Here is a 12,348-nt window from a genome sequence, read left to right on the forward strand (position 1 = left end):
TACATTTTTTATTGCATATAACCGACCGAAATAGTTTATCACTTTTATAGCTTATAAGCGCATGAATGCTGTTTACACAAAGATATACGGATGAGGACCATGAGAGTCTGTGCTTGATTTACAAAGTGTGTTAATATAGCGTGCACAGATAAAGCGGGGTGGTTCGATTCCTACTGCTTTGAAGACACACAACATGCCAAACAGAAATGTAAGCACTCCTGATATCATCTTTCCACTAAAGGCCCACAATGCACTTGTGTCGTCATGAGCGCATGATATATCACAGCACTGCTGAAATAACAGTGAGTGAAGCAATTTCGAGGAATACTTAGTGAACTCTGTATGGAAGCCACAAAGTTTTCAACGTTTGAACAACACGAGAACAGCATTCTGTGAAAATTATAGCTCAGTTGCTACTGGCCTTGTAAACTTACTTTGTGTGTGGTGTTTGAAGAAAGTAGATTTGGGTTTGCTGTGATGTCAAATAGGTGTCAGGTGATGTCATTTAAAGTAGTGAGGAGGACACAGAAGTAATTCAAAACACAAGCAGATGGTCAAGTGTAAAAGACAAGTGTCACAAGTGTGTGAAAAGGGAGCAAAGCCTGACGCACACGCTGGCCCAAAATTAACATCCGGTCTGTGTTTGGTTATAATACAACAAATTATTTTATATTTAATTTATATTAATTCCTTTAAATATTTTGTTGTATGTTAATTGTATTCAATTCAATTAAAACTACTCTATAGTTATAGAGTCTTTGCAGAGGTCTACCATAAGGTAAGTTTGGGCCACATAATGTTTGTTTATGTTGTTGCTGCTGAAACCGTATATTTAATGTTGCCATTCAGTAACATAAATTAAGTGTGTGTGCATGTGTGGACCTACTTAACTATATTTTGGGGACAAATTTTGTGTGTGTGTGTGTGTGGTGCTGTAGCTTCTGTTTATTTACATATTGAGTTGCACAGGTGGACCTGTTTCGATGGATATCACCGGATATATCCCACACCCACTGCTTTACCTACGGAGCAGAGGAACTTAAACAACGCTGTGACCTCGTAGCACATTTTGTCTTTATCTCAGCATCAGATGACAAATCGATAGACTACTTGTGGACCATCTAATACATGTACTGTATGTATATTAGGTTTATTGCAGACACATATGGCACAAATAAAGCTTTTTAAAAACGTCTATCTTTAATTTCCGATTGGCTGACTAAAGGTCGACTTTTTTCTCAGTTTGCATTGTTCACTCTAGCGGTCACCTTGCATATTGGTTCAATGCTTTTTTCTATTTAAGTGGGCTGGCTTTTGGTCAGTAACGTTGGTTAGCTAACTAGAGTGGACCAGATTTATGCAGTTTAGAGTTTCATAATGCAATCCTTTTTTTAAGAATAATTTGCCTTTAGCCGTGTTTGTTACACTGTGGGCATCCTATTTCATATGAATAACTCACCTCCCAACTTCCTCTGGAGATTCCAGCTGACATTCACTAAAGAATGCAGAAACGTGCAAATAAACAAATACAGTGTTATGAACTGTCTGTTGTTTTCCACTCATCATTTCTATGAAAGCGTCCAGTGTTTGAGTGAACATGAAAGCAAACCAGAAGTGAAATGTGATGAGCTTTGGCCTGATCTCCACAATCAAGATGAAGAACTTATCAACAGCCTGACAGATACAGTAAATACTGGAACAAAAACAGGAATTAAAGTCTGGGTGTGTCAAACTGCACTATATCTGTGACCTTGTTTGATAGTCATGTGTCTAATAGGCCACTGGACCCCAAACAAACATTTCATTCATTCCTAAACTATTACATTTCTTTATAATATATATATTTCTTATAATGTGCATGATAGCTCAAATCACGTAGCTTGTTGAGGAGAGTTATGCTTTAAAAGTGATAATGGCTGTAGTGATGTACATGGATGTATACTTCAAGTGAATGTAATAGCATCTCACACACATAGAACAAAAAGAGCACAGAATGATAGAAAGCAAACTGCACACATGAGCTGGAGCCATAGCGTGCAGCGTGAAGCCGCAACCACAGTGTAAACAAAACAGATGCTAAACTCATTTGATCTCAAACACAGGAGCCCATCTTAGTGTGTCCCTCTACAGAGAAGCGCACTAGAGGATTAGAACAAGCCCTTTATATTCCTCAAACAGAGCTGGCTGTAATCTAACAGATCCTCCCTGAGTGCACAGAAGTTTCAACAGATGACAAGTTGCCCTGGGAAGAGTCACAGCTGTGAAACTATAGGAGGGAGATTTGCATGTTTATTGGTGTGTGTGTGTGTGTGTGTGTGTGTGTGTGCGTGTGTGTGTGCGTGTGTGCGTGTGTGCGTGTGTGCGTGTGTGCGTGCGTGCGTGCGTGCGTGCGTGCGTGCGTGCGTGCATTTGGTGTCACTACACAATGTGGAGGGTGGGATGTGTGTTCCCCACTCATCCCATGCGAGAGTATGTTAGTATGATGACTTCCATAGAGTGAAATAGAAATAGACATCCCTGATAGCACACATACGTCTTGGAGACGTCTATCTGATGTCTGCATTTAATCTGACAAATTAAATCACTGAGAATTTTCGGTTAACGCGATCTCTGCAGTTGAGTGGCGCTTGAGCTGCTGAACTGTCCCGCTCTCTCTTAGCGCTAGCTAACTTTGCAAAGTACTCGCACTCCTTTACGTGACTAACCTTCAAATGTCTGTTGAGGTTGGTGGTGTTAAAATGTTTTGGATGCTTTCCGCCTCTTGGAATTTGCTTGGTACACACGTTGCATATTGCTAATGTATTGTCTTTTTCACCCACCTTGTAGAATTGCCAGACCAGTGAAGCCATTTTCGTAGCGCGTTAAAAAAGGTCTCGCGCATTTTGTGTCATCTGATCGGCCTTTATAGAGACTGCGATCATACTTCCCAAAGTGATTATCGGCCGATTGTGATCGGCGACCGATCAATCGGAGCACCTCTACTTTCGTCGTTTACTCATTATTTCTCAAAATATTGTGTGCTTCACAGAGTCATAAACGGGTTTGATTTTTTTTGTTTTGTTGTTGAATTATCCCTTTAAGAAAACATGTTTTTTTATATTTGAGAGGAAATTTAATTTTTCTCTGTTGGCCAGCCACAAACATTCATGTAACAGCTACTTCTTTTCTGTCGGCATGTCTGGACATGTTCATAAAACAGGTCACGTACACTGAATGTATGACCACTGAATCTCCTTTTAAAGCTATGCAAAAAATGTTTCCTCAACAAATGAAATTTTAAATAATTGCACACTGATGTGTTTTCATCTCATGCAAGAAGGGAAAGTCTATTTTCAAGTTGTTTTGAGGTCAGCGTTTCCAAAAAACAAGCATATTTTCCTTTGATGCACACACAGATACAAAAGCAGCATTTGAGAGTTTATATTGAGTGTTTTCAACCTAAGCTAAATAACGTCTTTATCTAGTCGGTGTGGGTGCTGGTCTATTTCTAAAACCATACAGCTCTGTTTTATCGTGTGACTGTACAAGTTCTGTTGGCAAGTTCAGCACTCTCCACAATCACAGTGAATTTTGTTGTTTACTTGTAAACGTGATAAAGTACAGGTGGACTTAGACCCACCCTGGTGCCGGTTGCATAAACTGCTTAGACTAGTTCTAGATGTTAGTCATAGGTCGCTTTCACACTTGAGTTAGGTTGGAACGGGGCGCGGTTCGCATGAAAAATCGCTTATGTGAAAGCAGTCAAGCGAACCCGGGTGCGCACCTGGCTACCGAACCCGAGACTACCTGAAGGAGGTGGTCTGAGTTTGGTTGCTCTCGAACTGTGACATGAATATGTTCGCATGAATATGAAAGCAACACGGACCCGGGTGCGCACTTGATGAGGAAGTAAAGTGACCTGCGCATGCGTTTAAGCCGATTACGATGTATTTCCTTCAATAAAACACATGTAAGAGATGATAATGTTGATGATTTACCTTGGATTCGAGCGAGAGTGCAGGCTGCATCGTATTTCAGCGTTGCGAGTGGAATCAGAGCGGCAGGTCAACGGTAATCCACTGCTTCCTCAAAATAGTCTGTTTGCAAGCAGCAGAAAGCCGTCTGCATGCAACGCGCATACAGTACACCCAAATGTCATTTACTCTGCTGCGCATAATAGCAGCAAATTAATAAAGACACAATATATTGATCCGTGTTCTGTTTTCTGTCATGCGCAGTGCACATTTTTGATGACGTAAGACGAACGCAAACGCACCAGGGTTCGACAGAATCAAGTGGAGTCTGAAACCAAACCAACGCTGCGGGGGGGCGGACCACTCAAATTCGGACCGCAGCAAACGAGCCCAATCTGAAAACGCCCATAACTTCTTTAGACCAGTTACATAAAGGTAGATTGTGCTAATTGAAATATGAAAAGTAATACTGATTAGTCCTTACTAATTCCTAGTTTGTCAGAATAGCTGTTAAGACGCAGTCTTAACTTAGCGGCTACGTTTATGCAACTGGGCCCTGGTGTCATTTGAAGCCATCCAGTAATACACAAACAATGCACAGTTTTGACCTGTACACCCTTTTTTGGAGGTTATGCAAACAAATTCCTGGCTCTGCCCCTGCTTATAAAGACTGATAAAGAGATTTCAGTATTTATTAACATGAATGATAGGGGAACATCTGGTCAAAGCAAACCTCATTTCCATGTCGTCATGCATTTTCATCAACAATGTCAATGTAGGTTTTTGTCCTGGGATGGCAGACTGCAACATGCTGCGAAACACCACACCGTTCTCCACGCTGTGTGTGTGTGCGTGTGATCAGGCAATTACATGATGCTCTGTGGTTCAGAAATGGTCTCAGATGGTTGCTAATTTACTTGGGTACAGTAGTCGCAAAAATCATGTCCAGAGGGCAATTTTATTGTTTTTAATGTTCCCTTTGGTTATGTCATTTATATTATTATTAAAATACGATGGCAATTCCTGGCAAATGTGAACCTTTCCATGAAAAAATACGTTTTTATCAATGGTTTTTTACTATTCTGATAGCACAGATCAACATTTGGTGGTTCCAATACTCAGTTTTTAAAGCATTATAAAAAATGCATGATTTCAGTAGTCAGGTAAGTGCCATTTTTAGGATTGTCATATCCATAACGGTACATATTTCTCATAAATGGACACATACAAATGTAATTATTATTCATATATTATTTATATTAGAAATAGTCAATATGTTTGTTCTATGAAGAGACATCCCCTCTCCATTGTATATTATTGCTTCTGGTTTGGACATTTTAATTCAAAGAAATCTCACAAAGTATCTTGTCTCTCAAAAATGGTGTCCTTTTTTGTCACATCCATAACGCATGTTTATTTATTTTTTTAATAGAAAACTTGTGCATAGACTGATCTTTTTTCTGGTGTTTAGACACTATAAACAAGGGTTCGGGAAAATATAAACAGATGGACCAATATATTGGTAGCAAAAACAAATACATTCTTTGAGAGTTTTGATGTCACCTCCATAATGCAAAATGTCAAATCCATAATGCTGGAATTGCCCATGAGGAGTCTGGTACAAAATGGAGAAAATACTTTAAGGCGTTTACTACAGCTTATAAGGGAATATGGGTTTTATTATAATGTACAAAAATGCACAGAAAAGCAAAAAGCTCACAGGAAATAAAACATACATTTATTAATATTCTTTTGTCATTTAGATTAAAATAGCAGTTTTCTTGGGACTTTAGTTCTCTCAATAAACTTTGCATGTGTTTTGAGTTATTTTTGCTTTTTTTATTTCTTTTGAAAGTTGAAATTCAGTTTTCACTCCAGACACAACTATGCAACACACAACATTGTTCAAACATGTTTAATAATGTATTTCAATAAGAGTCATTTATTTTCCAAAGTTGTACATCACTTTTTCATGTGCAACACATGCAGAGCTGGTTGAGTACATACAGTCATAACAATGAACATGTTTTCATAGGACATGGGAATCATTTTTTATCATTTAAGCATCTGGAGCCTTTTAGAATATCTGAAGGCAAACAAGACCTATTATTAATCATCATTAGAATGAAATACATTTTACACAGGAGGAAAACTGATGGCTTGGTCCTTGGATTGCTTCTTATTAGTCCAATGATGTCAATGTAGCCAGTCTTTCTAAAAAAAAACACTATAGTATTTATAAAAAAATAAGAAATTAGCTTCATTTAGTGACCTCAGTAGTCAAGAAAACCTATAATAAAAAGTCTTTTGCTAATCGAAAATTTTATGCAAATCTCGTTTGCCACAATGTAACCGTTATGCTGTGTTCACACCAAACGCGAAGCATTACGATCCTCGCTCTTTATTACTCACGGGAATAGGTCGTTATTTTTGTGCAAGTGGGGACGGTCAGTGTCTTCACGTGTCCGGACGTGTAAAATAGTGGGTGTCAATGAGCTCTTCTTGCTAATTTCTGAAATTTGTAAAGATTCGCTTCATTCGCATCGCCCGGCGTGAGTTTGTGTCTATTCGCGTCTTTGCATTGGCTTTGTATGTTATTTACTCGCTTAAATCTCTTAATTTGCGTTTGGAGTGAACACAGCATTACTGTTACTATAGTAAATGTTTTCTGTTTTACCTTTCAGTAGAATTGGTTTACAGTAGAACATTTCCAGTAAAAATCAGATGACATAGGTTTGTTGTTTTTGCGCAATATCGAACAAAGAGTGTGCATACTTCCACTATGCAAAAGCAAACAAAACAGGATTGAGTCCTTTTGTATTTTAGTTCTGATAGGGAGCATGCTCACAAACACGAGATGATTAATGTATTTACATGTGCTTTAAGATAACTCTGAACCTTTGACAAATGGCAGGATTGCTTGTAATTTCTCAGCTCACGTAAAAATGCTGAGAGGTCAAATGATAGGAGTGTATGTCTTCTCACCTTTTCTCTCTCCGCTCTCTTTCTCATCATGTCTCGCAGGCTTCTTCTCTTTTCTCCTGACACGTGCCCTTTTGCACAAAAGGATTCTATTTATGTCTTCTGGTCATGTGAGTGTGGGGTCAGGGGCGTGTGGTTAGGTTTACAGGGCCCTCATACACAGCAGATGGCCGTCACTCTGCATGCTGGGATAGGGTAGGGCCCACTAGCTGTCCTGGAAAGACCCTCACGGTGGAGGTAGATATTACACGCACACATAAACGTATCTCCGTTTTCTTGAGTCTGAATAGAAGGCTCTCTGGTGTAACATGCAGGGTGATTCTAATAGGATAAGCCTATTTTGAGTGTGGATTTGGAGAACATTAATCTCATGGCGTCAGCACAAGGTAACATTTGTGTGGATTCTTACATGTCGAGGCTGATTATTGAAGTTTTTTAAATGAAAAATTCTGGTTTGCATTAGGGTTTGCTCATATGGATTGAATATTTATGTTTTTATTTGAAACAGCATGCTGCATTTGTTGGGTCGTAAATGCAAGCAATTGTGTTCATGTCACTTGTTTCATGTGGTAGCATTTAAATGAAAGATTTCCCGTAATGTCACTTTTTACAGCCCAGCTGGGTGCTGTATTTGTGTGGGTTGTTGTTATACAGTGATGTGTGTTTACTGTGATGTGTCACAGACACCAGGATACACTGTGACTGTGTCAGTGAACTTCTGTAAGGCTCGTCTCCAGTGCAAGAGCAAAAGTTTTAAAAATCAGAGAAAAGACAAAAACGATCAAAGCTGTTGAAAGACTGCAACAGGTGTCAAGTTAGTACAGGTTTATCCTTATGGCGAGAGTTAAACAGGTGTTTTGGCAAGCTGTTTTGTAGATATTTTCTGAGACTGAAACAGTTTTATTATTTTGGGTTTTGTTAACGTTTAAAAGAATAGTTCACAATGACAGTTCTGTCATTATGAATAGGCAAATACTATTTCCTTTGTTTTTTGCATGCAGTTGGCTGTAACTGAGCAGGACCCTTAAAGGGATAGTTCGCCCAAAAATGACAATTCTTTCATTATTTACTCACCATCCTGTCATTCCAAACTTGTATTACTTTCATTCTTCTGCAGAACACAGAAGAAGCTATTTTGAAGAATGTTAGTAACTGAACAACACTGGCCCCCATTGACTTGCCCCCACTGTATGGTCGCAAAATCACATTTCTCAAAATATCTTCTTTTGTGTTCAACAGAACAAAGAGTCATATACAGGTTTTGAGGGTGAATAAATGATGACAGGGTTTTTATTTATTTGGGTGAACTCTCAATAATCTCAGTCCTCGGGTTCTTTGAGGCATGAGGCCAGTTTTTCTTTCCTACCCATGATTCCAAGCTCTCATCCCCGGGCCACGTGCCCAGTTCTCCTAATTGACAGCTTTGGCTCTGAGAGTTCGTCCGACTTCATATTCAGGGAAGCGGTTTTACTACACCTTCCAAAAACAGATTGTGGGAATAGTTGCATGTAAACTCAGATGAACGATACCCACTGACAAATCCCTCAAAATGAGTGATTGATGCTATAGTTTGATCAAATTCGTGTGTGTTTGTTCTCAGAGTTGAAGGGTTTTTGGCTCACACCTGTACACACCTGTTCTTCAGTAGGGAGGTTGAAGTATGCAGGCCAGCTGGGGCTTCTCAGCTGTTTGACTGACTGAGAATTATGTTCGGTCTATTCATTTGTGTAGTCTTAACTGGTACATCCAGACATTTAAAGGGAAAGTAAACCCTTATCTTATAAATATTCAACTAAATACTGAAATATTGAACTGCATTACCCACGTCTCCTTTCTCCAGGTCTGACTGGGTAGAGATCTTGGAGCCCCGCTCGAAGGAGCGCATGTACGTCAACCTGCTGACTGGCGAATGCGGGTGGGAACTGCCGCCCGGCGTCCCTGTCCGACAATCGGACGGCAACCAGTGGTGGGAGCTTTTCGACGGCAATAACAATCGCTTTTACTATTACAACTGTACAAGTCAGCAGACGGTCTGGCACAGGCCTCAGGGCAGCGACGTAGTGCCTCTCGCTCAACTCCAAGCCATGAAGAGGAGCTCTGAGGCGGAGATGAGGGGTCAAGGAAGGATCCAGAGGGGTCCACAAACGGATGGCAGGCGGACCCCCCTGCTTGGAATGGTCTTACCCACAATCCCCTTATCTCAGGAGATGGAGAGTGGGAGGGAGACACCATCGTCTAAAGGAAAAGGGGACAGCCTGGAGAGAAGCAACCTGGGAAAAGGGTAAGGTTGTGCTAATGACTTCCTAAAAAAACAGAAAAGGAAATAAAAAACTTTTCACAATGTTTGGGTGGTGTTTAGTTGATGGGAAAACACAAAAAAGTTGCACCTGAGTACAACAAAATACTGCGTCTGGGGTCCTGATATTTGGAATAATGCTTATAACCAGGCAGATTTTGCTCCCCATTGACTACCATAGTAGGAAAAAAACAATGGTAGTCAAAAGTGCCCCAGAACTGTTTGCTGTCCTGCATTCTTCAAAATGTCTTCTTCTGTGTCCAACAGAACAAAAAAATTTATAAAGTAATTGTTCCTACTATGGGAGTCAATGGGGGGAAAGATCTGTTTGGTTATAAGCATTCTTCCAAATATCTTTCCCTGTGTTTTTGGAACAACTCGGAGGTGAGTAAATGATGACAGATTTTTCATTTTTGGGTGAAGTATCCCTTTAAATCTTAGTATTATAGCCGGAGGGACAGTCAAACACCGGATCTCTGGACACAGTGAGTGTTCCCAATGAGCATTATTCAAAATGGATGCAAATCTTATGGAGATCCATGCCAGCTACAATGATGACCTCACACAGGAGTTTCTCTTGCACTCTTTATCATTCTGTCTTTATGTACAACTCTCTCACTATTTTCGCTTTCTTTCTCTTTAACTCACATAACAACATATATGGTAGATGTTGTGCCTATATCCGGCTGAAAGAAGTTGTTTTTAGCAAGGTGAAGACTCATTTAATTTATTCAATTTTAATTTAAAGACCTAAACTAATGGATACGCTTGTTACACAGAATTATAAATCCCCCTCCAGCACTGTTTTCTTGAGCTATTCTCTATTAAAGCAGTGCAAAATAAATGAAAGGACTAAAAATCTGTCATCATTTATTCACCCTCATGTCATTCAAAACATGTATGTGACTCTGTGAGATATTTTGAGAAATGCCTCTGTGGTTTGTGTCCATACAATGGAATTTAATGTTTGGTTACCAACATTCTTCAAAATATCTTCTTTTGTGTTCTGCAGAAGAAAGAAAGTCATACAGGTTTGGAATGTCATGAGGATGAATAAATAATTATGATGAATAATTTTCATTTATTAATATAAAGACGACAGTTTACACTAATGCCTTTGTGGCAACAACTGTACTCTGACACATTTCAGAACGCAACAACTTTCCAGTCAGGCCACTGTGTCCTATAGTTATCTATGTAACCACAGTATGTTTCATAGCAAACCCTGGCGGCAACTGTATGACTCACCGCTGAGATGGAAACGCTGCCTCCTGCATCTATGATCATCTTAAATGATGTCACACTTTGTATTTCTGGGTCACAAGTGTTGACACCCGTGTCTTTTCTAGGGTATAAATATCATGTTCTCTCTCTTAACGGTTTTTCTTCTAACATTTTCATTTTGGAAGCTGTTTTGGCAAAGTGCTCAGCTGGTAGAGCGCCAACTGTGAAGAACACCGTGTGTATAAGAGAGGGAGAGAGAGAGGGTGCCTAGCATAATGTTCTAAGAAAATCAGCCTTAAATGGTCACACACTTTTTGTTGTGAACACACACCCGTTAACACACCCTGGAATGCACTTTCTTCACGGTACTTAAAATGGTGTGTTAATACCTGCTTGCTAATTGTAGCTACTTGGGTGGGACACACGCAAACACAAGTACACACATCCATGATTTTGTGTTTTAGCATCTTTTGTGGATTATAATGATTTTTGGGTGTAGAAAACCGTTTCCATTTCTTTTGTTGGTTAATTACAGTGCTTTTGTATATTAAAAAAAATTCTCTCGTGTTTATTTGCTTTTTGTTGATCATTCTTTCTTCCTAGTACGGAGCGTGTGGGGTTGTGTGTGTGCGCACGACCAGCGCACCCGCTAGTTTTCAGGAAAGCAAATTAGCAGCTCGAACTCAATTAAAAGTAGGGCAAGTATTTCAGGCTTGGACATATTTTGGGCGAGTGCGTATGTGAGCGTGTGGTGCCGATAGAGGACGTTCAGCATACGCTGCTGTCAGGAGTCTAGCCCGGTAACGGTGAGCTGTTTTTGGGTACAATCATAACACGAGTCCTTTAGGTCATGGAGGACACATGGTTCTCTTCTTCCACATGTGTTGCATACCCTGTGGATGACTAAGAGGGTAAGATGTCTACTGAGTGTGTATGTGTGTTCTTTTTACTAAATGTCAGGGATTCTTAAAAACATTTGGTAGCTGACCATGTTTTTGGGCATCTTAGCTAAAAATTTGATTCAAATGTTCCAATTGAACGTATCTTGGTGACCAACCATGTTGTATAGGTAGGCAGCTTTTTAGGTTTTGAAAAGCCATGTTTTACTGTTGAGTTTTAATATTACAGTATTTTGTCATTGAGATTTATGTGGAACTGTGGCAGTTGTGCGCTCATGGGGGTTGATTTTGTTGGCTTGTGTGTACGTACAACACACACAAATGTGTTTAGAAAGGACGGCTGGGGTAATCCACTCATCCATATGGGGTTTGAAGAGGCAGTGATGCGGGTGGTGGTCCTGGTAAATTCTAAGTTGTAGGGACCAATAGCAGTATTGACCTTGTTGGGACATTTTTGGTCCCCATGAGGAAAACAGCTTATAAATAAAACTAAATGATGGTTTATTTAAAAATGAAAAAATGCAGATTTGTGTGATGGTTAGGTTTAGAGTGGGAGTTAGGGGATACAATATACAGTTTGTACAGTATAAAAATCACTGGAAATCTATGGAAAGTCTCCTTAAAACATGGAAACCCAACCCAACATGAGTGTGTGTGCGCGTATGTGCCTGCATATGTGTTGGCATTGTGGGGGGCTCCTCTCCATCACCTCTAACATATGGGGATCTCTCTGGCTTAAAGTCAATGTGTGTGTGTAGCCTAGGTAGGATTTGTTTGCCAGAAAAGACAAAGAGCAGTCAATCTGGCTTCAAACACGCTTGGTAATATGCAGATCTGTATTAGTGTTCCTGATTTTATGTCTTATTTTTGTGTATGTTGTGTACTCATTGAAATGGTCAAGTGGGTGAGTAGAGCACTGTACTGTCCTTTGGAACACGAGTATTGAGACTGTATATATTTATACAAAAACTGTGCTATTATTTTTGTCAGTGGT

At 39.7% G+C, this 12,348-nt stretch overlaps 1 protein-coding gene across 5 annotated transcripts in view; it reads left to right on the plus strand.

Annotated features, from left to right (window-relative positions):
* Positions 1 to 12,348, plus strand: part of arhgap46b (Rho GTPase activating protein 46b) — a 64,294-nt gene that overhangs the window by 18,448 nt on the left and 33,498 nt on the right. Inside the window, exons 1-2 of one of the 5 annotated variants that reach the window (XM_057319176.1) lie at positions 7,170 to 7,321; positions 8,776 to 9,216. The exons of 1 other annotated variant lie outside the window; for it this stretch is intronic. In XM_057319176.1, coding sequence (XP_057175159.1) covers positions 8,819 to 9,216 — 398 coding nt within the window. In that variant the 5' untranslated portion in view covers positions 7,170 to 7,321; positions 8,776 to 8,818. Of the gene's footprint in view, positions 1 to 7,169; positions 7,322 to 8,775; positions 9,217 to 11,116; positions 11,367 to 12,348 lie in introns of those variants that run through there. 3 more of the 5 variants (XM_057319174.1, XM_057319180.1, XM_057319178.1) reach the window with 3 other exon arrangements.

This window comes from Triplophysa rosa, linkage group LG21 (assembly GCF_024868665.1).
Source record: "Triplophysa rosa linkage group LG21, Trosa_1v2, whole genome shotgun sequence".
NCBI lineage: Eukaryota > Metazoa > Chordata > Actinopteri > Cypriniformes > Nemacheilidae > Triplophysa > Triplophysa rosa.